Raw genomic sequence first — 27,030 nt, forward strand, 5'->3', positions numbered from 1 at the left:
ATTCATCTTCGAATCCCAGTAACGCAATCGTCCACATATATACACAAGCGATATTTGTTTCTGTAAATCGGGTCGGGCCAACCAGGGGGGGAAAAAAGAGGGATGAAGAGGCGGCTGGTGAAGGGCGGGAGATAAAAACGCACAATGAGAGCGCGCGTGGCGACCCGCCCCGCGTATTATTATTACACACACTCCGCTGTAGGCTACACAACTTGGTGAACGGCGCCGGTTTCGAAGCCTCGCGCAGCGTTACCCGCGTCCCAGCAGCCGGCATCGGGCAGAGCGTCCGCCACCGGCTCGAGCACCGGGTCGTGACCCGTGGCCACGAGCGAGGGCCGCCACCCCCAACCAACGCGGTGTCCAGGTGAGAGGATGGACGGAGGCCGCGAAGCCAGCGCCGTCCGCCCGCGATAAGCTAGACAAGGGGAGCGGGAGTCCATCCGCCACAGCGCCTAAAAATCTCTCGACACGCCAACAGAACCAGACGCGCGCACTCAGACGCTCTCGTCACAGCAACCTCCCGTTATAGCTGCTCGTACACTTCGCCTAAAAGAAAAAAATAATAAAGGAGAACGCTACACTGTCTGCTCTGGTGCCTAGTGCTTCCACACCGGCGCGCGCTCTTTGCAACATCGTCCTCTCGCGTCACACGTACACACACGCACGCACATACACACACTTTGCAAAGCACACCGCCGTCGCCCGCATTAGAAAGGTGCCGACGACGGCTCGCAGAGTCTGTGTCACTTAGCTTATATTGCCGTTGCTGTCTCCTCGAGAACACACACTACACCTCGGGCCACAGTATGGTGAGAGAGAGAGAAAATAAGCGTCCTCGAGGAAATAACTCTGCCCTCCCCCCCACCCCGACACGCACGCGAAAAAAAAAAAGAAAAAACAAATTGCGGAACAACGTTCACACTCGCACATACACAAGTCAGTCAGCCACTTGGAGCACAACAAACAAACGCTGCCATGTCAGATGGCGCCGAGATACGTATTTACACGTGTGTCTTTTTCGAGTTGCGTGAATTCGCGCACGTGAAACGTGCCCAGCCGCATGAACACTGTACACGCACAGATGAGATAGGGAGGAGAAGAAACGAATGAAAACAAAAGAAAACCAGGTGTTCGTTTCAACCCCCAAACACACGCAAAAAAGGAGAAAAGAAAACACACACACGCACGGTACACACTCCGGTGGCACACGACCACGCGAAGCAGCGGTCGTGATGGCCGTCTCTCTCCTGTACAGGAAAAGCAGCGCCCGGGAACAAACGACACCCCGCGAACACACACACGCATGCACTCATTTACGTCGTCGCCGTCAAATAGCACACCGTCCACATGGCAATCGACATCATAGGCGCACCAATCACAGCGCGCCTGCCCAGCACATGCTACCCTGTTATTTAGAGGAGTGTATTTACATTTGTGTCACATCCGCGCACGCCGCAAAAACAGACACCCAACCCTCGAATCCATTTTCCCTGCACCCACAACACGCTATCCCCTCGGCAGTGAGTGTGTACTCCACCCCATTTGCCTGGCTCGTGAGGCCATTCCTCGCGGAAGAGTTAGCAATGCACGCGGTTCCCGGCGCATAAAGCGAGCACCAGCGGGTGAGGCTGGCAACGAGGCCGGAGTCCAACCGTTCTGTTATCCACATATTAGACAAACCGGGAAACTACATGTATTAAAGAGCTACGCCACCATTACGCCGAAAAAGACACCGACGAATTAAGGAATGAGTTCATTTGCCAACATATGTCCCTAACACGATCAAATTTTGCGAAACTGACTTGTTAGGCAGGCTGTTTGTTCTTGCAAGAAAGCAGACTGATGCAAGCACAACAATTATGTGTCCCGGTGGTTGCGAAACGAAGTAAAGTATCCTTAGCTTGCTCATTTAACTTGACAGTTGGAATAATTCCGATCAAATAACATATATACGCCTAAAAAGGGGGTCTCCTTCCGGCCTCGTGTACGCTTATACCCGCTCGCTCGTGTTTCCTGACAAAGATCAGTAAGAACACGCGAGGTGTGTTGTTAGTATTGCGTGCTTTTAAATGGCAGTGAACACGAACAGAAGTAGGTGGGAGTGGAGAACGCCGGGCAAAGGACGATGCCACAACACACCGAGGGGGGAGGAAGAAGCCATGTCGCACTCGAAAAAATAGTGCAGCTGCGGCAGATTTTTGTTTTGTTTTCATTTGCTGACAAGTGCTTAAAAGCAACGTTTGGACGACTAGGGAAAAAAAAAAAAAAAAATGTCCGTTCGGACACAACGATACCCGAAGGCACGCCCAATACTTGGGGCCCAAGTTTTGCTGTTAGAAGAGATACGCCGAGGGAAATTTTCTTGAGCCCGAATGCCCCATGACCAACGAAAAGCGGCTCTCTTATTCGACGCACTGCACTTCTCGGGCGGATTCACCCAGAAATGTTAAGACTATGTAAAATACTGTGGCTACGAATACGTCTCAGAGAAATAAAGCTGTCCTGACGCTTGAGTGATCTGTCAGTTAGGAAAGCTGACCCCCGTGTGACGATTCTTACAACCAATTTTTTTCAACGCATGCTCAAAACTTCCTTACCAGGCTACTTCGATTACATTGAGAGGGAGCGTGAGGAAAAGAATCATGAACGACTTTTAGCACTCAGCAGGCACGTAGGCAAGGGGGGGGGGGCGCCCCCCCCCGAAATTCGTCTACCCTTTTATGTTTCCGGGCAACTTTTTTTTTTCTTTTTGCCATGAAAAGACTTTCTTTCGAATAATTAGGCCTTGGCCCCCCCCCCCCCGAAAAAAAATCCTGGCTACGTGCCTGGCACTCCGTCATCGCGAGAAAAAGGGGCGCACATAAAATCAAGATCGCAAACAGCGGCGGCAGTTTCCCGGAAAAAAATAAAAAAAAGTAAATATCTTGTGTTTTTCGTGACAGAACTTGCATCTGATAACAGACGCCGTAATGGGGGCCGGACTTTCCAAGTAATTTTGGCCACCTGGCGTTCGTTAACGTATACACGCGATGCGCGGTACCTTCGCTCATTCCGTCCGCACTGGGTTCGAACCCGCGACCTCGTGCTCTGCGGTCATACAGCATTAGCCACTTAAAGGGACACTAAAGGCAAATATTAAGTCGACGTTGATTGTTGAAATAGCGGTCCAGAAACATCGTAGCGCTGCTTTTGTGCCAAGGAAGTGCTTATTTTGAAATAAAATCACGTTTTTAGTGGTCCGCATCGCGTTAGCGCGCTTCAAATCTCCCGCCTGAAAATACGACTCTCATACGTCACTGCTGCCATGCCCAACGTTGCCCGCTTTTACTGCGCGGCCGCCGACACTAGTAGCAGCCGAGCGGAAGTAGCGGGACCCACAGTAGCAACAACGGCGCTGCGGCAAAGACTTGCTCGGATGGGCACATTCAAAGCCGTCACCAAGTTGCGGTTGGTCTCGTAATCCTCAGTACGAAAGTGCAGCGAGCACACACGCAGAGGTTTTGACTGTTTAGCACACTGGCGCAATGGCATGACACTAAGCCACTTCGAGCGTAAGGGTTCATTCCGCGGCACCCAGTGAAAAGACACACCGGTTTCCTTGCTGCAGCACTGGCGTTCTGCACCATTCGGGCATCCGGCAATATCACACGCATGCGGCATTTTGTCGAACTTTCTGTCAGAACGACCTTCACGAGCGCGCAAAACACGCACGGCAGTACGCGATCCCGAAACTACCACTGAGACGGGCGAGGCACAGCTCGGCAAAAACGGAACCTTTGAACCACGCGCGCCGTTCCCCATGGCAACGCCACCGAGGTTTTGTTTTCCACGAATCAAGCGGAAACGAACAAACAGCATTTTATTACGTCTTTTGATGCTCGGAATGTTCTTTTTTTACTGCTGCTAGTTTGATTACTAGTGATTTATTGTAGGCCGACTTCCCTACGTCATCGGTATCACTTCGAAAATGTCCCACTCGTGGCGCTCGTCATGTGATACATTTAGCTTAATTTCTCGGTAAGTAGGGCACTGCTGTTGATAATATTGCCGTTTTAGAAGTTGTCATACATTGGGCTTTCACTCTAACATAAATTGTTATTTGCCTTTAGTGTCCCTTTAACACTGCCGCGGCGATGGAGCGTCCTGCGCTAGTAAAGGAACGCAGCAGGCGCCCAACGTGAGACCTCTTTAAAAATGGCAGCACAACAAAACGACGTTTCGGATACGCGAGACAGGCGTCTAATTCTGAAGAGATCACTGAGAAGGGACGCCGACGTCCCTTCGTACTTTAGGCGCTCCATCGAATTCTTCACGGCTCAAATTTAGTCTGGGATTCAAGCAAGGGAGAAGAAAAGACCAAGGAGAACACATCTGTCGCGCTAGGTTTAGAATTCCGTTTTAAAGAAAAATGATAAAAGATTCTTGATCGGCGACGACAAACAAAAGAAGTCGACCAGGGTGTTGGAATTTTCAGTGTTTGCATAGAACTCACATAAGGGGAGGGGGGTTGCGTGCATGCGCCGTATGAAAGTGGACCGCAATACATACGGTCGAGATTAAGGAAAAGAAACCAAAAAAAAAAAAAAAAAGAAAACGCGGAGAGGAAGGTGACTCCCAGAGTTGTGAGAAAAGAAAAGCGCCACAGACGCACACAAACAGAAGAGACGAAAGGTAAATCGAATTAGCCAGTGTGGGGACGTCAAAGCAATATGACAGGCCAAGCTCTCCCTCGTTCCTTTTGTTATTTCTCCGTGGGACAGTATCGACAGCGGCACAAAACTTTCTCATTCCGCGCAGCGCACTTGAAGAAATCGATGGCAGCAATACGCCTCGGGCCGTGTACGTATGCGCACCCAATAGAACTAATCCGCACAAAAGAAGAGCGAACTACAATCGGCAGAGATTATCCGCAGCGGCTGAAAAAAAGAAAGAAAAGAAAACGCGAATTGATTTCTTAGGAACGAGCATCGACGCTGTGTTTTTCGATAGCTGTCATGAAGCACCGCTGAGAAATTTCTCCGGATTCCTCTGCGTACGCCCTATTGTTCACGTGAGAACGACTAACCACCTTCGAGACAGCGCATAATGATAATTTGCGGGGTTTTACGTACCAAAACCACGATATGATTATGAGAAGCGCCGTAGAGGAGGGCTCCGGAAATTTCGACCATGTGGTGTTCTTTAACGTGCACTGAGATCGCACAAATACACGCGACTCCACCATTTCGCCTCCACCGAAATTTGGCCGTCGCGGTCGGAATCGAACATGCGACCTTCGGATCAGCAGCCGAGCACCGCAACCAGTGTGCAATCGCGGCTGACTTCCGAGACTGCGCAGTCGTTGCAACTGAAGCAAACCGGTGTAGGTGATGAGTACAACCGAGTGAATTTAGCCTAGCAATTCAGCGCCACGTCAAGGCGATGGGTACAGTATTCAATTGGGGTTTGCAAGCCTGGTATACGAACAGGACAAATAAGGTGGTACGTCTGGGTAATAAGAGACAACCCGCTGCTCACTTCCGAGCCCGAGAGCCATTGAAAGCATAATAAACGATTCGTATATAGTTGCGCCACGTGCACGCTAAGTACGGACCTTGGACACAAAACCTAGCGGGGGTCGAGTGTACAGAGTCCCACGAAGAAGAACGCCAGCACGATTTGACTTCACTTTATTGACTTTACATGTTCAGCCTTTATTCTGGTCTCCTTTCGCATTAGTTGCCCAGCAATGAGATGCTGCGGGAAACTTTTTTTTTCTTTCATTCCTACAGAGAACGTGACAAGCGAGGAATAGGAAAGTGCAGATTCCGCCAAGCAACAGGATGGACGCATTGATCAATTCTCAAAAGGCTTCCCGGCGATACAAAGCGGCTCCCAGTCACGTAGACGAACCCCGGGCTCCGTCGGCGTCCGAGCCCGCCAGGACCCCGGCCGAGACTCGGCCCGGAGCGCGCTCGCGCAGCGCACGAGAGTGCGCATGCGCCGCGAGCAGCCGCCTCTCGCCCACCGCTCGCGGAGCACGGCGGAGTGCGGGCTCCCCATCCCCGCACGGAAACCCAGAGGCGAGCATCGGAAAGACGCTCACCCGCAGATGCGAGGAGGTGGTGGAAGGGAGAGAACGCCGCAAGAAAGTGGGCGTGTCTCAAATCGCTCATTGGTCCAGTCGAGGAGGGGACGAAACCGCCTTGTCCAATGGGCGGCCAAAAAAGACCACTTTCTATCGCTTCCTCCCCCCCTCTACCCTTCGCTATCTCAGCACGAGCACTAGTTTTCTAACCGTTGCCCAAGCAGCACATCTGAGACACCCAAGAAAATGAGATAGCCTTCATTTTACTTTCTCTTCGCGTCTGCTACGGGAGAACGTGCCTATGTCGCTGCTTGTTACTAGCGCGCACTCCTTCCCCCGCCTCCGCACACTGCCCGGAGCGAAGAACGCAGCCAGAGGAGAGGCAACGATCACGGCCCTGCCGCTTCCCGAAAACTTTTCTTCCCACCAGCGGCGTCCCACGGCCCGAAAGCGCCGAGGTCCGAAAAAATAAATGAAAAAAGAGAACCCGAGGCTCTCTGGCGCGCGCCTGGCGAGTCGAGGAACAAGCAGGCCGCCTGGGAAACACGAGCAACACAGCGCCAGAGAATGTGCGTGGGACTGAGAAAGATTCTTGAGGAAAGACCGTAACTGGGTCGAGCACCAGAGAATCTCCTCACCCGTCCTTCCACTGGCGTAAGACGAGCTCGGAAGGAGGGAAGGACTTCCAGCGCGCAATACCGAGGAGAATATAAAGACAAGCACGCCGAGTTCTACGTTGGAATTAATCAGAAAACTTGTGAGCGGCGGCGAGGCCATGCGCCGAGTTGGAGGGGGTACGCTGCCGTGAGATAATGAGCCCGATCATAATCAGCGCCGCTGCTGATGCCTCACTCGACTGTGGCGCTGGTATTACCTACGCCATGCTGGTCCAGCTGTCCATTTTTTTTTTTTCATATTGATTAGGGTCCAAAAGAAAGCACGAGTTTGATCGCACTGCGTCTTTCGCAATTTTCACCGACGCGCAGGCCAAATCATATCTAGCCCTACTAGAATCGCACAGCACGACAAGGATCGTTACGTGGTAAAGATAGCTTGATCTGGCTTACTCCTAAACAAAAAGGTTAAATTTCACCCACCCGAGACCATCGTGTTACCGTCTCACCTACGGAAGACATAGTCCATGTCAACTCATTCAGCTGTGATGGATAAATTGAACGGTTCAAATAAAGCGCGCGCCTGGTGTCCTTGAACTCACCACGAAGGTTCAATTTGAAGCGTCTATAGTAAACCATACTCAGCCCTATCCCTCTCCCTCAAATTTGCAAGGAGTCATCTTACTCCATCCCTCTAACCTGGACTCCGCAGGATTCAATGTAGGTGACCGCTCCGGAATAATTCTGACAAATCACTCTATATTATACGGGTGTCGCACCAATTAGCCCCAGCTGGAGTGCGTACACCGCAGATGGCAATCGAACACGCGGCCTGGAACGTCAGCTAAGCGCCTATCGCTGCGAGCTTCAATTGAAACGAACGCGCAACTATTTGCTGCCTCACTGACTCAGTATATGGAAGGGAAAATTGCCATTCGTTCGTTTGCAACACGAACCCACAACTAAGAAGCTGTACTTTCTGAGAAATCGGTATGGATTTCTTTGTAGCTTCGTGTTACAGACGGATGGTTGCCAATATTCCCTTTCATAACCGTTAATCGACCTTTTGGGATTCCGCAAAACTAATTTCCCATTAACATATGCTATGGACCGGCACCACACAAGTGACGGGCTAATCGCATCGATTCTAACTGTTCAGTTTCACGTCTCGTAAGTAATGCGAGCTGCGTTTCATCTACTTTATCGAGAGCTGCTAGTGAGTGGCGTACGAAAAGGAAGATTAGAACGAAATGCATCGTTACACGTTACATCGGTCATGGAGATTCATTTTGTGGTGATTCTATCCCTCTTACTTGTTGCAACCGCCCCGATATCGCTGATGATGAGACTAATAAACGAAAAACAAATAAGCAAGGGGGGGGGGATCTTTACAACATACAGCTCCTAGATGGCTACTTCCTAGACAAGCCCAATAGTTCAGATGAGACACGAATAGGGCATCGCATTGAGCAGACCTCCGAAGTACCGAGCGGCAAACTGTTCAACGAGAGATGGCAGAGATATTAATTTGCGTCATCAGCAATTTTAATCTGGAAGCTAAGAACGATTCACGGGTACTCGAAAAAAAAAAAACATTCCTGACGTTGAAACGGGAAAATGCAATTAGTTCAAGCTTTCACCACCAAGTCAAGGGGGAAGCACCATCGCGAAGTGAGATATTGACCCCTGCAAAGTTGTAATAAGTGTCGGCCACGACATAGTTTTTGTATTCTTTCTTTTTTGCGTCCAGGCTCAAAAAGCCTGCCGCAGCTGCAGCGCACAGTACTAGCTTCTTTGAAGAAGCAACAGTCACCGGAAGTGGCATAACAGGGGACTACCAAACAGATCATACTTAAAATAGTAACAAAATCGTGTCGACACTGAAGGACACTGCTCGTGATCAACACAGGTCAACGAAATGAAAAAAAAAAAAAAAGAAAGAACGGCAAACATCTCGGGTAGAATCGAGGAGTAGCAGCGCGCACGTATTGTAGAAAACGCGCCATTTTATTCAATAATTGTGGGCGCCACAAAGCAATAACGGCCTAATAGTTCTGGCGACGCCGTTTTTGTAACTTAACAGTTCAATCCTTGTCGACACACCTCGATCAACCTTTTTCGTGGATATCAGTCGCACTGCACGTCTGTTGGCAAGCTGTGGGCGGGCGCATTCGAGTTATTGTCACGTGTACACCGGATAGGTCTGGCTAAAGGCATCTCCGAAAGTGATCGTTCCGGTACATGAAGCCTCCCCTCAACCCCCCGCCCCCTCCCTCTAACTTATTGCCCAATTTGGATTAGTATTCTCGCATTAAAGGAGTGTATATACCAAAAGCTTCGGATGAAGATTTCAAAAACTCCCGCGAAAAGGTACAATACCTCGTCTGACGACATAATTGAGTAATCACGTGACAGCAGTAAACCGTTGAGCAGTCTGCTACATTTATAGCACGTGCGCCTCCACTTCGCCGCACCAACTGTGGCGAAACGCGCAGCCGAGTCTCCCGGCAGCGAGACTATTTCGCCGTCGCTATCAGCGTCGGGAGTATCCGACCATGGGCGTCCGCCGGGAAGCGAAGTGGCGGTGCAAAAGCATTTTCGTTTTTGATCCGTTGGCACCGCACGCTGCAGCATTTTCATATGTGGTCGCAGTCGTCATATTCGCTGTGAACATCTCCAGCGTCACACATTTTGCAATCGCTCTTTTTACGTTTTCGCTAATGGTCATCGCGATAAAGCCTGGAAAAGGAGGCAACGCTTCGTTTCTAGGCTTCAAGATTCAAATAAGTTTAAGACGTCTGTTTCCTGTCAAAATTAGCCACAGCATTCCTTAAAAGCACTCAAATATCATGCCGCGTAGTCACTTTCGTGTCAGGTTACCGTGCGATTTTGGTGTCTACACTCCTTTAATATTCAGCGTAAGTGACATCGATCTGCACAGACCTCAAACGGCCCGCGCCACAGCACGTCTGAACCCGTTTTGTACGCAGAATATGCGGCCTATAGCGAGCGAGAGTTGCAAGAGGAAGCTCATAAGCACAGTTCCTCCTTCAGGCCCGAGATGTTTCCCGCCCCGATAACTGAGAGATGAGAACCGTGAATACTGTCGACAGCACACACACACACATCCATCACACTGGCGGCCCGGCAAGCACCAACGAGGCCGACAATGAACGCCGGCGAGTGAAGGAAGCGATGTTCACGTTTAACTACACGTGGCGGATGGCCAGGTTAGCGAAGGGTTAGAGGTGCTGAAAATCGGGAGAGATTCACTGATCTTCTTATCTTACACATTTGAGACAGTCGTCCGAGACGTAGTGGTGATGGGCTTCGCAGCAGTCGCAACATTCGTTCCCAAGTGAACAAACACAGACAAGCAATTCGGAAGTACTTAAAAAAAAATGTGACAAGGAACACGTGTGTCCGTGAGCGCCCACGCATCGTTCACCGCGTCCCGGTTTGAGTCTCGTTTACATTTCCCATTCGCTGTACGACTCAGACGTCCCAGTTCGGCGGCAACTTATACGCGGATCGCGGGAACGCTCTCCATTAGTAGCTGTCAAACGCCATATCTCGTACCAGTGCAAGCGTGTTTCTTTCAGGTTGGAAGTAGTTCGATCAGTATTGCAGTGTTATAAAAATGGGCGAATGTGCGGCCATTAAAATCTGCCAGACGCGCCACGACACATCGCTGTTTTAGTCAAAGATAATAATAATAACTATTATGGGGGTTTTACTTCCCAAAACCACGATATGATTATGAGTGACGCCGTACTGGAGGGGTCCGGAAATTTCGAGCACCTGGGGTTCCTTAACATGCAACTAAGTGAAAGTACACGGGCCTCTAGCATTTCGCCTCCATCGAAATGCAGCCTCCGCGGCCGTAATTCGATCTCGCGTGCTTAGGGTCAGCATTCGAGCACGCGTTTTTAGTGACAGAGTATTCAGTCAGAATAACTGCCAATGGTAAAAGTGATTGAAAAAGAACAGTAGGGACTATCCGTTCTCCCAATCAATGCACGTGATTTTAGCATGTAAAACACCAGAAATTATTATTAATTAATGCACGAGACCACTTCACGTTGTCTCGAAGTAAATACAAAGTGTCAAGCTAAACTATCACGACCGCTTATGTGTGCTCAACTTCCAACGTAATATGCACAACCACATTTGACCGTAGCTCATCAGGAGGTATAAGTAGAAGCGACATAGTGTAAACTTGTCGCGACTTTTAGCGCGATTAAGTTTACACTATGAATAACCAACTGGCCCCTACCCTGGCTCTTCTAGTAGAAGCGACCTCTGCGTCAAGGGCTAAAAAAAAAAGAAAGTGACATGCTCCAGCTTTCAGGATAACAGTGAACTTGGCGAGTACAACCAGCTTCGACAACTCGGGTGAAATCACGAAGCTAGCTAGTGCGAAGAGCGCCTCTGCTTGACAGCGACAAACACTGCCGCCGAAATGGGACAAGAGGCTGCACACTGGGAGCTATAATGGCGTCACAAGGCAACGCGATCGGTACCCGGCAACGACACCGGCGGCGTACGTGGCAAGAGGCTCACGGACATACGCGGTACAAATCAACGAACGGCCAAGTGGTAAAAGAAGGTCCCTCTGGCGTCAGTCCCTACGACGAGCAGTTCAATAACGTCGTAACCGACACGACATGACGTGCACAACGATGAAGGGGGGCTCGCTCTTCGGGGGGCAAATAATAATAATAATAATAAGCACAGTCTTTGCAAGTCCGGCTTCGGATGGGATGGAAGGCCTGCCGGCGGGCAGGTACACACAACCGCTGGCACTGGAGCCGCGGTTGCCGTCACAGCACCGTGCCGCGCAGCAGTTTTTACACACGTGAGCACGCGGCAGGTGGCGGCGCGTGCCGGGAGAGGCGACACACGTCGTTTTTTTCCGTCCGACTGGTGTCGGGAGTTCTCTCTCTCTCTTTCTCTCTCCCTCGTTTTCATGGATGGCGGTGAAGAGGAACGCGAAAGACGCAGAAGCGGATTTTCTTTTTTTTTCTTCCCCCACGACTCTGGGGTCGAACTGCGGCAGCACGCAGGGTCAGCAGCAGCAGCAGCGGCGGTAGTGGTGGTGGTCGTCGCGTCGCACGGGGGATGATGTGGGATGGTGGGGACTTCTTCCTCCTCCTCCTCCTTTGGGTACGGTCTTTGCGTCGGTCCAGCGCGCAGAACTTGCCGGCAGGTCGACGCTCCGCCATTTTCTTCACAGACGGGAACAGCGCCACGTTCCCAGCCAGCTTTCCTCAGACATCTTCTTTTTGCTCAATTTCCAGCCTTCGTTTTCTTCCCGGGGAACGCCGTGGTGACGATGTCACGCCGTCAGCTCCCTTGCCTTCTTTTTCTTTCTTTCTTTTCGCCGAAACTTGGCAGAGTTGCGCGAGCACGCACGCACACAAGAGCCACGCAGAGAACAAACACACGCACGCGTGCACACCGGTGTCCTTATTTGCATTTGGTGGTTTCCTTCTGCCCCTTTCTTTTGCATTCTTTTCCTGGGCCGACGCAGGGGCGAGGGAGAAAAAAAAGAAAGAAACGGGGCAAGAAGGAGACAAGGTGAGGATGGGAGGGGGAGGGGGGAGACTTCCCGCGTAACGTGTCTTTCTGTCTTTACAAAAAGCCGGCGGTTAGGTCGGCAGGCGACGACGACGCGACACTGGCGCTGCCCTGCGTTAGAGAAAAAAGGGGGGAAACAAAAAAAGAGAGAGACAGGAGAAAAAGGGGTCTCGCTCACAGCTCTGCGCGCCTCTCGCTCACACTCTCTCCGACGCAATGGCGCCAATCATGTGACCACACACACAAGCACACTAATATGGTCAGTGCACGATTACAGGCAGCAAGACAGCTAGCGTCCTTGAACTAATCAGGCGATCGCAATGATCAGAACGTTAATATAGAAACACCCGCACATACTAACAGCAAGATCCCGCGGGCACGTACGTACAGGGCACCTCGGCGCAATAACAACAGCAGAAAAAAAAAAAGGTTACAAAGAAAAAGCAGCACACAAGAGCAAGACCAGCGGTAAAAGCAAACGAAAATGTGATATGCCTACAAGCTTTCAATAGCCCAAAATTAGGGACTCAGAGAAGAAAGAAAGCAGGAAAAACAAGTGGGGGTGGGAGGGGGTTACCCTACTTATTCTTCCTTTGTCTGTCCTATTATGGATTGATACACGACTACTTCCATAACAATCGCGGCTGCTCTCAAGACAGCCACGACGTACTGATCACTAAGGCACAACGGCTCGTAGCGTAGTAGAAATGCAGGTTAGTGCAAAAGTACGGCGCAGCCTAGTCTGGAACGCTACTGGACGTTGAAAACTGGCTAAATAAGAACTTCACACGCGGCCTTCCAACTTTGAACGTGACAATACAACAGCGAGGCGTCCGAGTTACGCGATACCGGAAGGCCCTCGAAAGGAATTTAATAAAATAAATTATTTCTTGTACAACAGAACGTTTTTCGTACACAACACTGCCTACAGCAAAACGCGATGACTTACAGATATTACGGAATCTATTCACATACTACCAGAGTCTTTCAATACCTTGCTGGTCACGAAACTCCGCTAGCCACTGTAACTCCGCCGTCACGCTATAGGAAAGCTTGATACGCTGCTCAAAGGTGCCGCGACGTGGCGCCACTGTCCCAGAGAGGGCATCGTTCGCGTACACTTGGAGTAGCCAGCCAGCCGAAAAACCACGCTAACATCTCCGGTATTACTGTTAAAAAACGTCATCTGTCTATCTACTTACGAGTGAATGTCGGTGCGACAGCACAGATGCTTGCCTCTTTTTACAGTAAAAGTGGCACCGTGGGGGCTTTGTTGCGAATGTGCGGCGTTTAATTTCAGGCAAATATTAAATAGTCGAACCTATTGAAGCGTTAGGACAAAGGGCGCTCCCTGGCCACGCATTTTGCTGGGGGGAAACGCAAAAAAGGCCATGTGCCTAGAGTACGTGAAAGGACCTGGATGGCCAAAAAATAATGCGGAGCCCCCACTATACGATGTGCCAAATCATCATATCATGGTTTTGGCCCGTAACACCCCGAATTTTTTTGTTTCTTTTGCATGAACTGAGACCTCCGCGAACTACACGTCCTGAGCGGTAATTTTTTACGCAGCTGCTCATTTCAAGGCAGACGTTGCTCTCGGGCAGCCATTTATGCATGTTGAATGTCAAAAGGAGCTACGTGAAAGTAAAGCGACGACTGCGGAAGTTTAGAAAGCTCAAATACCGAGACAGCCGCGCACACAACCACAGCGGCGGCAGTGCAGGGAGCTCGCTTCATATGAAAACGGAGGCGACAGTTACGTGACCATAGAGGTATTAAAGGACTCTGATATTACACTGTTTTTAGCCACTGCTACCAGAGCTACACATTTCGACACCGCGTAGCGTGTTCACCAAGAAACTCCCGTGAGAGTGCGTTCCTACGACTGACACTAGCGGCGAAGTGCACTTGCTGAAAACGAGCCTAATTTTGTCCGTTGCACAGGGATAGATGGGCGAAACTATAGGCGAAACGGCGATCTGCCCAATGCCCTAAGCAACGCTTCAGAACCCAATGCCCTAAGCAACGCTTCAGAACACGGTAGGTGTGGCGATTCTGAACCACCATAGCAACAAAGCCGGTAAGGAAACGTCAAAATTAAAACTGCTTCATCATTACGTTACGAGCGAAAGCGGCACTGAATCGGCGTAAAAACATAAAAAAAAACCTACAAAACAACAGACCTTCTACAGAACGTAGCTAGAAGGAAGGGAATAAACAAAACGGAAGCTCCTTAAGACAATATAAGTAAGGATAAGTCTGACTGTAAAGACGACAAAAAACATTCGAAGAGCCCAAGTCGGCGATGTAATTAGGAAATAAAAGAAGGGAGCTGATGAAACAACATTGTCAAAGCCGACAAAGGGTTCAAAAATCCTGGCGGCACACAGAGCAACAGGGCTCTAAGCGGAATGGAGACCACGTTAAACGGGCGCTACGGTGACGAAGAAAACATTTCCTTCAGACCACTAAGAATGAACGCATGAGAAAACGCTGCGCCGTCTACCTCGGGAGCGTCTGTGCGTGGACTTATTATAGTGCGGTAGGGTCTACGTTGCTCCGTACTCTGAACATGCGCAGAATAGTAAGAAGCATTCGAAGGAGGCAGGAAATAGACAGAAAAGAAATTGCGGGTGAACAAAATAAAACAAATACGGTGCCCAACAAATAACTATCAAATGCATTCTGCTCCTACACAGAAAGTAAGCAAAGACCAACAATACCAGCAGAGACAGGTAGCTACAGGTGCGCCTGCAACTGCAGCTACCTGTAACAGCCGGCTACCGCTCATGTGCAACACAGATTTGCAAAAAAAGAAACACGTGAACGCTGTGAGGTACATAAGCGTAGCTGACAACGTCCACAGCCAGAGGCAGCAGCCGGTGAAGGCTGTCGATGGCTACCTTCAGCTAGGAACAAGAGACGCATAACACGAAAACACAATTCGTTTTTCTACCATACCGGTGTTGCACAGCGTTACCGTTTTAATATTGCCGCCCTGCCAGACGCTATGCAACGCACGAACGTTTTTGTAGTGTAGGATCACGTGCATCTGGATCGAGCGGCAATGGTTAGCGCAGTAATGCTATGCTACGCAAATATATATTACCACTGCACTCAAACAAAAATATAGAGGAGTATCCGTACGACAATGTCACAACTCTGATGTAGCATCAGTAAACTCAAGAAAACAAGTAAACTGTTCGAACAAAGGCAATATATGTGCTTCCATCAGTCGCCAATAATTTTTTTTTAAAATCAGAAAGAAATATATAGAGTTTCACGAAATGAACCACTAACTCCACTGCCTGCGCTTGCCTCTGACGCTAACAGTAAGCACTTGCACAGCACTATCAAAGCTTTAGGCAACGATTAGGTGAGTGAGAACAGACGCACAAAATCGTTAAGTGCGAAAAAAAGCAGCAACCAAGAAGCAATTTGGGCAGACTGGTGTGCGAGAGCGGGGCAAATGAACATCAAAAAGCAAAAGAGAAGCGGCAACCACGTAACAGTTAAAAGGCCACAATAGGTTCCTCTCGCGCAGTTAAATAAAGCATGCTTTTCAGCCTATCTGACACGGTTAAGACAGCAGGGGGATGACTAGCACTGTCAGCAAACACTCTCAACACACACAACAGGCACAGAGCGCGAAAAGGGAAGACAGCAGGGCGTGCAGTGATTTCCGAGAAGTACCAGAGACCATGCTGAGGGCACTGACGAAGGCCGAGGCGCACGCGTTCCTAGCTTTGGCGGGCATTGTGAGGGACCTGTAATGGATGTCGCGAGCGGAAAAGGCTTTCAGGGCACCGCAGTCAGCGCTTGCGAGATCCAAGGCGGCTGATGCGAGGACCGGGCCTGGCCCACGTGCGGGGAGGTCAGACACCACGGGGGAAACGTGTCAGGTGCCGAGTCTACACGTCAGGTGCCATAAATCTCTTAGCGGCATCGTGTGCTGACTGCGGGGAAAACTTTCACGCGCTTTTTAAATCGTTCTATTTTTTTCCAAATGGTTAAACAGCAAACGTCTGTGAGTTGAAAAATGGCAGGCTGCAATCCTTGAGTTACGCAAAGGCACGCTACTACACACAGCGACTGCATTCACACGGGAGGCAAGGCAGGGAAATGTAAAATGCACAGCTCATGTTGGTGACTACCGCTCCCGCGATACAGGGCGTTCACAAGCGGGCGTTCTCACAAGGAGTGGTTTTGGGAGAGAGAGCTTACAAAGAGCAGAGGCGAGCTTCATCCCGCGAGCCATCATCAACGATCGCCGCCGCCGCTGCCTCAGGCCCACGTCTCCAAATTGCAGAGCTAGCGGAGGAGGAGGAGGAGGGGTGTGTTGGGGTTTGGGTGGGGAGGACAGACAACAAAGCGTGGAAGCCCACGGTTAGTCTTCTTTCGACGCCTCTCACGAGAGCGACAGAGACACGACACGGCACAAAAGGGGGTCACAACACGGGTCTCCCGCAAGGCGCCCGCCCCTCCGGTCTTGCTACAGACCCTGCCTATCAGACGTGGGCCCTGGAGACAGGAGCGGCTCCTCCGCGAACGCCCACTCGAATACGCCATCGCCGCGCAGTGCTCGAGTGCGTTTTATTCCCGTATACAGCGCAGACCCAAGTGATACAGCAGCTACACTTCCACTAGTGGCACCCTAGATCGCCAGTGTGGCGCATACGTTACCGATCAGCAGTTTCCCAAGCAGCATCACAAGTTTGTGATGCTGCTTGGGGAACTGCACGTGCGCACATCGGACATACCATGTAGACCGGAAACTTCCGACTACAGGGGCTACGTGGGCGCGTCAGCGGGGACGTATAAGAACGAATAGCAGGGGACGCTAAAAATGTTTTTTTTTTTTTTTCGCGAGCAATCAAAAGCCTGCCGTAACGATGAACGCTGACGATATGTAAACCTGGCACCTATGTAAGCACCAAAGCGTCAGCGCACGGAAGCGAGACTGACATGGCGGCCATCAATAGGCTGCTCAACGTTGTCGACGAGCGTTGAATCAGAGAATCCTCCGCTAAGAGATTAAGTACCGCATGGCGTACCGAGGTAGCAAATGGAAGTACAAGTTGGACACGAAGGGCAGTACACAGCGCGTGTTTCGGTGAATCTCGGAAGAAACGATATGTTAAGCCAGCGTTCCAACCGACACAAAACAGCGACAGCGCAATGGTGGGAGTTGTGGGCGGGTGGGTAGGTGGGAGGAGGTCTTACGAAAGTTTACCTGCCTCCATACTCGCTCGAAGTTGAGCGAGACAGCGGCAGTTATGTATAAACAAGAGCTCCGAGAGTCTAAACGACGCGAGGAGGGGGTAAAAGGGGGAGGGGGGGGGGCAATAGAGACGTAAATCTTCGCCTTCTGTAAACTGGGATGCGACGCACGCGCCTCGTGGCAACGACGCAAGCACGACGGTTCGTCCAAAGAGAAAGCACACCGAAGTGTATAAGGCAGGGACTGCGGCGGCGCGCAACAAAGGAAAGCTTGTTAGCAGCGGCTTCCCGGAGGAAAAATAAAACAAGAACGGACTAGAGAAGACGCAGCAGTGTTGTGCGGGAGAAAAAGGGAAGGGCGTGCGTGTGTGTGCGTGCTCGGCCGTTAATGGAAGGCGGCCGCCGGGGCCTCGGAGAAAAACCCGTAACCGAGGATTAACGCCGGAGTCGGTCGCCTCCCGTAATCCCTCCCGCGCTGCTGCGCCTACTACAAGAGTGAACCGCCGCTGTTATTGCCTCACTCTTTGCCTCCCCCTTGTTGTCTCCACGCTCGAAAACAAGAAGTAAAGCGAGAAAATGTCGGGCGGAGGAGAGCTCTTGTTTTCGCGGGAGGCAGCAATAAGAGCAGAAGATGTCGCGGCGAAGGCAGAAGCGAGGAGGAGCGGCGGCACATGCGGCTAATCCGCTTTCGGGACGCTGCTGGCCGGCTTTTGCGGAGTTGCGGCGGCGTTGCAGAGGAGAGCGCCGCTAAGCCGGGAGAGCTTTGCCGCAACAGGGCGCCCCTGATCGTCCCTACCGCTCTCTAAGAGAGAGACCGCCGCCCTCGACAGAACGAAAGAAAATAGAAGCCGAGCACGAGGGCGGTGGAATAAAAAAAAATCAATAAGCAAAATGTTACAGAAAGAAAACGAAAAGATGCGCAGGAGCGTGGTAGACGTGTAACTGCGGCTTTCTGTCGTGTATCCTCCGCCGCCAACAAACCGGGCGCTTTCTTTTCCGCCCAGGGGGAAAAAAAAAGACGAAGTTGAACAGGTGCGCCGCTATGCACATTTCCAGTGTGTCGCTTTTTCCTCTCGAAAGTCAAGGCAGCGTCGGCGGACACGTGTCCATCACGCGCGACAGCCGAACAAATGCTCCGCAGCGATTACTACTGCCCTCCCTCCGGACTCCCCGCCAAACTGCTGCAAAACACCCGGCTGCGAGGTGCATTCTTAACGTTGCCGGTTATGCACGTGTGGCGGCGTCGTTTGCGATGCGCGCATTATCTTCTGCCCACAGTGCGATTCGGACGAACGCTGATGATGTTCAGATTAGCGACGACCAGTCAGCGACGCCTCTTTTCACCCCCTTTTAAGTCCGTCGTGCTCTCGTTGCAACGCATGCTCGCAAATAAGGACTTATTGCACACTTGCTGGGAAACAAAGATGAGCTTCCGAGCGTTTGCACATTTTCTCTTTCGTTTTTCCATCATTGCAGGCTTGTGGCGCAAGTTGCCTTTACGTAAGTGTTGCTCGTAAAGGTCTTGTAAGCGCCTTCGCTCAGCTCACTCCGCGTACTGTGGCACCGTTTGGATGTGTTCAACGCAGCGACGGCAGAGAAGAGGTAGGCGACGCCACGAGTATTGACAGCACTGACGCAAGTAGGGCACACGCAAAATCACATCGGTTCACCGCACAACGTTCATCGCATCACCCCCACTCTCTCTTCTCTCTCCCTCTATATACACTTTGTGACAGTTCAGATAATGCAACGACCACAGCTAATCATCGTGGATACTGTGACACAACTTATCAGAGAAACCTCCGGCCATGCCTGGGCGCGCGTGCGCGCCGGGAAACACTCACATTTCAAGGACGCGCGCATACACATCTCTAAAAGTTTGGTCCATTGGTAGTTTTGCTTCTAGAAACTCTTACGGCAGCTGAGATTACACGGAACGTCTACAAGCATCGAACGCATTCCATGTGCTCGTCCGCTACTATATTCAACGACTAAGATCATAGGGGCCGCGGATGATTGGAGGCTAACAGCACCGCCAGAATTTTATTACTTTGTTTTACTCGTTCACTTGGAACGTCTCTCCTGAATCGAAAGGCGTTAACGCTATAGAACCGAAAATAAAATAAATTTTTCTAACGCCAACTCGCACAAGTGTACCACTGGTCGTACTGCACTGATCAGGAGAAGCGAGCGTCGTACACTTTCCTGAAACGTCGGTGCTGAAACGCGACGGCGACCGGCACCGCGTAGTCTACCGCTCATTGGCAGGCAGTGAACTGGAGAGAGAACGCCGGCTTTTTTTTTTCATTTTTCTGTGCTGCCCTTCGCCGTTTTGGTAGGGGCCGGGAAAGCCGGTATCACCAGAACGAAAGCCTCCGAGAGTGGTAGGCGTTTCGCGACTTTTCCGCTAGGGGAAGGGCGCATGCGCCGTGGCATCATGAAAAAGGCGGATTCAACCGTGGGTCGTATTCTGAGACGATAACTTTCGGCAACAGTGTCGCTCTGCGGGACGAAAAATCTCGCGTGTACAATGACTGAAGCGACTACATTCTCAACCAGCCAATCAGTGTGCACAGAAAGCGACATTGCAGAACTATCTTCAACTCAGAATACGGCCCAAGTCTTAGTGAACACTCGGTCGCGATAGTAAATGTCATGGCTCGCAGGAAAGTAACGATTACCTCAACCTTGCTCGAGGCCACAATCGAGATGGAAAACTGTCGCGTAGTGCATGCGAACAAAACAAGCAGAGCGAATGCTTACACTGCCCACCTCGCGACGCTGCTCGTCGAAACGTTAAGGCGAAACTGAAAGAACATATATGCTTAACGTTTACATTTATCATCGATTGCGGTCTTCACAATAGCTAATCGCGCACTGGACGGGTACTTACTACCAGAGTGTACAGGCTATGGCGTAGTTGAGGTAAACCTTTATCAGCGTAAACGAAAATCGTTGCACTGCACAGCTCAAGGCGGCAGAGCGTAAGAGCCCAGCGTTGCAAGGTGTTGATACAGAGTGATCCGCCTAAAAAAAATATTGATTGCGCTGCCTTGAGTCAAGGCGGCCAAACATTACGAGTTCTTCCTTGTCACTTTCGATTCTAGGAAACCAAGAACATACACAGACGACTTTATCGATTGCCTTTACTGGCGAGTTGATCGGCTGGTTTGGGAGGCCTCAATCAAACTGTGCGGATGTGTGCTATAGCTATCATAGGCACGTTAAGCCGTCCTCCACACATTCACACGACACCCCGATGTGTCGGTCACAGTGAACGTATGTGCTGCGGCTGCGTTCTGCAACACATGGCGAAAGCGTCAAAGGATCAGCCATGTTACGGCGTGACGGTCAACCTGAAAGGGGGGAGCTTCACCATGGGAGTATCTTACAAAGAATAATAGACGGGAAATATGGCACTAGAGTATGCGCACCTCAAAAGCAAGAGTATGGACTGCGAATGAAGGATGGTACTTAGGTTTAAGTAAACTTCGCCCCTTTTGGCTGCAACAAATATGTTTACTTTAAGCTCATTTACCATGGAAAGTCTTGACTCTAGGGCAAAATAAGCCCTCTTAAGCCTCATTTTTTTTTTCACGTTGACGTGTCTGTGTCCTCTTCTCCACTGACCTGTCGGTAACGTGAACTTGAGCCAACGTTGCGCAGATGGTTTGAGGAAGAAAAGGAGACGAAGCTCGTTTCTGATTTTTCGTTCCTCCTCTTAGAATGAGAATTCACCCTAAGGTACCTCCTGCCACCCCTATTATTTGTCCAATTACACTGGTAGGCACGTGCCATAAATGTCGACCCACGGTTGTTGATCCTCGATTGAGTCCCTGATGGCCGCCTTAATAGAGCCGCATATTCTTGTACCGAGACGCCCACCGTTTCTACAGACTCTTTTCCAGAATATTCAACAGATAAACACAGTCTAAGTCTTGCCCCACTTCTCAAGGCGAATAAAGAGTGCCTAGAGATCTAGCCACTTGAGTAATTTAAAGTGAAGAAATTCCGTTACGAGCTGCAAAAGCTGTTAATGTACAGCATGCAGCTTTTCTTAAAAGATCATATTATGCGCACGCGTATGCAGTCGAACCGCAATGAGCATGGTGCCACGGCGTGTGTTTCAAGATTAAAAAAGAAATCGTGCATACCATCCACCATTCCCAGCGTAGTTTTAACGATTCCAGTGCCAGATTTCCCTTTGGCATCCTAGCGATTAAATAAAATAACAAAACCACAACGACGAGGCTCCACGAGGTCAGGCAGCGCAAGCGAAGACGCCGAGCTTGTAGCACACACACTAGAATCAAGAGAGAAACCAGGTAGGCCGACTTACCTGCGATTGCACGTTGGCGCCCATGGCGTTCTGGTAGGAGTCTCCGCCGTTCATACTCATGTTGTACATGGAGTCTTGCGGCGCGCCCGGCGGCGGTGGGCTTATCATAGGACCCTGCTGACCCTGCGTCGTCGGCACCATGCTGTAGGCTGAAGCGCCGGCCGCTGCGCAACACAGGGGGAGAGGAGGAAGAACAAAATGCATAATTGATCCAGAGTCTCGGCTCTTCAACGCCGCCGCGGTCCATGCCCTGCAACGACACACACACACACACACACACACACACACACACACACACGCACGCACGCACGCACGCACGCACGCACACGCACGCACGCACGCGCGCGCGCGCGCGCGCGCGTGTAGAGCAACTGTGATAATGAGCAGTACCCAGGTTGCGATACCTTACACGCCTGGCAACCCGAACATGCATACGCCACTGTTACAGCTGTCTTAGATTCAAGCCATGATAACGGCGAAACGCGAGTCATTGCCGCGTCATTCAGGGAATGCCTATCTTGACAGATAAAAAGCTGTGGCTGGTTTTAAATGTTTTCGCTTTAGAGTATTAGGAGCGCTGCAGGAAAGCTGCTCACACAATAGTAAGAGAAACACTGTCGCCCTGCTTACCTGGCGCAGTGTATACTAGCAGTCTACTTCAATGGTGTACTGTAAGGAAACTGCAAGGCTTTCTGTTTGTTGATGGAAGCCCGCCAGTGGCTTTGGTAGATTTTTATGCCCGAATAGCGACAGATTAAACGAGAGCTTTCAGAGGCGCAGCCCAACAGCCCGAAGCGATACGTTCAGTTAAGCTGGCTGTTTTTTTTTTTTTTTTTTACAAGTGCGTCTCCTCCGGCATAAATCAGATACGCGAAAAAGCGTAAGCGATAGGTTGTAATTGTAGCACAACTTCGACTTGCTCAAGCGTTCCTAGAAAGACTAATATCGCGGCGAGAAAAATGAACAGCGCCAGAAGAGTGCCGTAATGACATCCCCCTGTCGAGGCGAAGTAAGTAGCATCCGCGCAACATGCGGCGCCACAGCAAATGAGAACTACGAAAGAGAGGCACATGAGAGGGGAGGGGGTTGGGGAAGACTGTAGCAAGTAAAGCGCACGCTAACCCGCGGGGAGACCAGTAGTCGTAAGCTAGGATCGCCAAGAGAGGCAGGCCGCACAAAAGGCACCCCGAACGGATCACCGACGAAAACCTCAGCGAGATCGGAATAACGCAGGCCACGGTACGGCCAAATAAAAGGGGACAAGGGTAAGAAAAACAAACGCGAAACGCGCGGGAGGCGAAAAAGAAAGTGAACGCAACTGGGAGAAGCCGAAAGAGAGGACGGACAGCGTAAGAAGAAAAACAGAGCGGCTTATTGCGATGCCTCCCGTCCTTAGCGGCGGCGGCGTCGTCTGTGGCAATATAAGCAAGGGTACTTTCCCTATCCGGCCGGGGGGAGCCCGGCTCACTTTGAATGAGAAAGGCGCTAGAGAAAGCACTCGCTGGTCGCCAAGGAGAAAGCCCAACGGAAGAAGAAGCGGGGGTGCCTTCAGCCGGCATTGATTTGGCGACCGGCGGAGGCGAAAAGGCGCCGGAAGGGCTAATGGAGCAGCCGCCGCGTCGCCCTTCTGCGTCGTTCGCCAGCGCGTGACGCCACAGTTCCCCCGCTTTTCCCTCGACTGTTCCCCAGAGTTTGTACATACACATCAAACCTCCCCGAAGGCCCGTTTTCCTCAAGCTGCCTGCCCCCCGCTTTCACCGTACTCTAAAACCCACACACCCGAAGTACGGCTACATGCATATGGGAATGCACTCACTAGTCAGGGCCATAACAGAAGTGACTGACCTAAGGAATAAATCATCGGAACGGGGAACGCATCCTTGTTTCGATTCTGTCGCGGTCTCTCAGCTTACCTGCAAGCCCCGCAGGCACACACCTGCTGCTACATTGGTCGAATATCGCTTTTCTAGTTTCTCTACAGAGAGCCCCCAGCGTTCAGCTAAAAAACACGAGCTGCCGCAATGAAATTCTTGGTAGGATTATGAAAATTCATGCAGGGGATTGCATATCTACCGGGCGACGCCATCGATGAAGGAAGGTCCCAAGAGGCAGCCTTTTACTTGCGGCCTGGACTCCAATATCAAGAGAGTAATCTACGAAGGGCTAAGCATTCATTGATCGTTACACGATACGACCGTGACATGAAAGAGTGGTTTTCGTATTAAGAACAACGAAACTAAAGGCAGAAGCGTGTTTCCTGAGGCGAACATGACTATTATAAAAACATTTCCGAGCCAGAAGCACGTTCACTGGCACGACCTTCAACGGCAGCAATCAGCAAAGCTGTGAAACAATTTTCCTTGTACCCGAAAAAGGTAAGTACAGTATGAAATTATTAATATTAATGGAAGTCGATGATTGCTTCCGAAACGGAAGTAACAGACCACATACCACTATATCAGTTTTCGATCCCAGGACAATTCAACGTAATACGACGGCAGCAGCAACCTGCACAGACAGCGGGCTGACAAGGACGCTATACCGAAACGCGGCTCAGTCGAACTTAAAGGGGAAAACCGTCAGGCGCACGCTTAGGTGCCTACAGGAGTAGTGACTCACAGAGAAGGTCGCTCACTGCGGTTTACGTAAACACAATAACGAATTGCTCCAGACCTCGTCAGCGTGGGCACTGTACAAAACGCACACGCCGAGCAACAGTGTTGGTGCAATGAAATGAATATTTATTGGCCGCGATGTCCCCCCGCAGCAGCAGGCTCATACGCGCTGCAACAATGTTCCTGCTGAGGGTTGTACAAACGACGCGTAGAGAACTAGGCCACGAGTAAGAAAATATGCTCGCCTACTCGACGTTAGATTGAAAGTGTGGTCTACCTTACGCCCAAACGCATCATTTGATTGCGTTCGTTTACTTTTTTTTTTTCTCGTTGCGCATGTTGCTATTTATAGAGGCAACGTTTGGTAAAGCCCGGTGATTATTAGCGCTACACATTTGAAGCGAACTGAGAGCCTGCAGGTGTTACACTGCAGGATCACCGGGAAAACGGATGTTGGACGAAGGGCATCGCGGGAAGCAGACACGCTCCACGCTTGGGGGACGACGTGCAAACAAGCCGACGCAAGCCAGACGTCGGCGGAAGCAGATCCGACACGATATCAAGGGAAGAGCACCAGAAGGACGGTTCAATTTGTCAACAGCGCGCGATGCGTTGCCCCTGTCAGTGGCGAAAATAAATGCGCAGCATTGTTTTTCTCCCCCCCCCCCCACCCCCTTCGGTTTTCATTAGTGAAGAAAGGCGACATGTCGGAGCCAAGCTAACTCATACACCCTCGGACGAAATAGATACAGCACCAGCCACTTGAAGGCTCCGCCGGATTGCACTTTTCATTCTTCCCGCTACTGAAAAACAGCATTTCGTCAACACAACGCCGCTGCTGTTACGTGGAACCATCGCTCGCGCACTTTTTTTTTTGTCTTTTCCAGTTCGCAATTTTGTTTTTTCTTTCCGCCATCCTCACGAACTTAGGAAAGCGATGCCAGGGCGGCGCGAACTCCGGGCCCGCACTCCGCGCGTGGAAAGGCGGAGACAGTGAAAAGCTTTCGGCAAAATTGGACGGCTCGTCTTGGAAAAAGGGGAGGAAGGGGGGGGGGAACAAGGGGTAGCGGGCCAAAGGGACCGGGAAGGAAACACAAGCACGGCAACCTTGAGACGGGCAAGCGTCACCGCCTAGCAATCCAACTCTCCTCCTCGACCACCCTCTGGCACCGTGGCATGAACACACAAAAGAGAGAAGAGGGGGGGTTAAGGAATGGCCGCCGCTGCACGTCGGGTCGCCAGGCGCCTGCTCGAAAAAAATTTATACGGGACATCAATCGCGATCAAGCCTAGCCGCGCCTCACATGTGTATACGCACGTTTCCCGCCGCGGTGGCATCGAGAGAGGACCTGCAGGTCTCGATAGTGTGCGACCCCCATCGCCTTGCTCTCCTTATCATACTTTTTTTCTTTTGCTGTACTACAAGTACAACATGCGAAAGAGGCCCGCAGAAAAAAAAGAAAAAGAGATGAGGGAAGCTAGAGATGACGGGACATCGCAAAAGAAGAACAGAAAGCCAAGGCCAGCTTGTTTCGGCTAAGAGGCAGCGCTTTAAAAAATACTGTCAAAATAGAAGGTGAGGGGGACAAGCACACTTCAAGCAGTCGTCTTTGGCCTGGAAAAAAACATGGAACGCGAATCAAGCAGATAGGCCGTGTGCCATGCTATTGCGTAATGGACAGTACGCGTCTTGGAGAAAACCGAGCTTCGGGCTGCAGGGGAACACAAGATCCCCTTACACGTTGATGAAATAAATGGACAGTGTGTGGGTAACATTTGGCGCAAAGAAAAAAACAAACAGATTCGGAACATCCTTCGGATGAAGCCGTTCGAGGCGGGAAGGGGCAGGGGTTACACAGGGTCTAGTAAACAGGCAAACACTCCGAAGCAAATTTCATCTTGATGCGGAAGTCAGCGGGACGGCATTCGAGTCCTTAAAAGAAAACGATTGTCAGCGTCGCCTTGGGCCAGTGAGCCGACAAGCGGGGCGACAGAGGAAGGGAGGGGGGTGTAGGAGGGATGCGAGCCCCGCAGAGCGCGGTGTTGAGTAAGGGCCAGCTTCAAAGACAGCTCGCGTCTGCGTGCATCCGAGCCGAGCGTCAACATGAGGGGTCAAACTAACGGCCCTCAAATCAGCGCCCACTACTGCCAAGTGAGTAGACAGCGTTCGAACACGAGCTAAGGCTAGCGAATGGTTCGAAGTGGGAAAGCCTGCGAATCGACAGCGATGCGGGGACGTTTATAGAGATGAGAGAGAGACGCAGCATCGACATGCTGAGGCTTTGCACCGCCCAACGCAGTGTCAACTCGGCCGGACAGCGACGACTCCAGCACGACGAACGCAAACGACCGCGTTTTGATTGGCCCGCATCATTGCAAATTCTAAACTACGTCAATTATCTTGCAATCTCGATTGCAGCGCTTTTATAGTCTCCCTACGCTAAATCTTATCGCTGCATCTCTCTACCTGTCCGTTACAACGTTTATAAACATGTACACTTTTGTGTAGCGACTCAGCGTTGCTCGTAGACACTACGAACGCTCTAAATTTGGCTCCCCAGAGCATTGGAGTATCGCGCAGAACAAGGAAGC

General features: G+C 50.9%; 1 protein-coding gene across 7 annotated transcripts in view; it reads right to left on the bottom strand.

Moving 5' to 3' along the window:
• The window catches only part of LOC119379570 (homeobox protein extradenticle), a 371,983-nt gene that overhangs the window by 50,066 nt on the left and 294,887 nt on the right, over nt 1-27,030 (bottom strand). For 2 of the 7 annotated variants that reach the window (XR_005181251.2, XR_005181252.2), the window contains 3 exons: nt 21,824-21,987; nt 16,489-16,575; nt 5,758-12,372 (listed from right to left, as the gene is read on the bottom strand). Coding sequence is in view for 4 of the 7 variants with exons in the window: in XM_037648872.2 (XP_037504800.1) it covers nt 12,316-12,372; nt 21,824-21,987 (221 nt within the window). In the remaining 3 variants the exon portion in view is untranslated. Of the gene's footprint in view, nt 1-5,757; nt 12,373-16,488; nt 16,576-21,823; nt 21,988-27,030 lie in introns of those variants that run through there. The other 5 variants (XM_037648872.2, XM_037648874.2, XM_037648870.2 and 2 more) reach the window with 3 other exon arrangements.

The sequence above is a fragment of the Rhipicephalus sanguineus genome, chromosome 1 (assembly GCF_013339695.2).
Source record: "Rhipicephalus sanguineus isolate Rsan-2018 chromosome 1, BIME_Rsan_1.4, whole genome shotgun sequence".
NCBI lineage: Eukaryota > Metazoa > Arthropoda > Arachnida > Ixodida > Ixodidae > Rhipicephalus > Rhipicephalus sanguineus.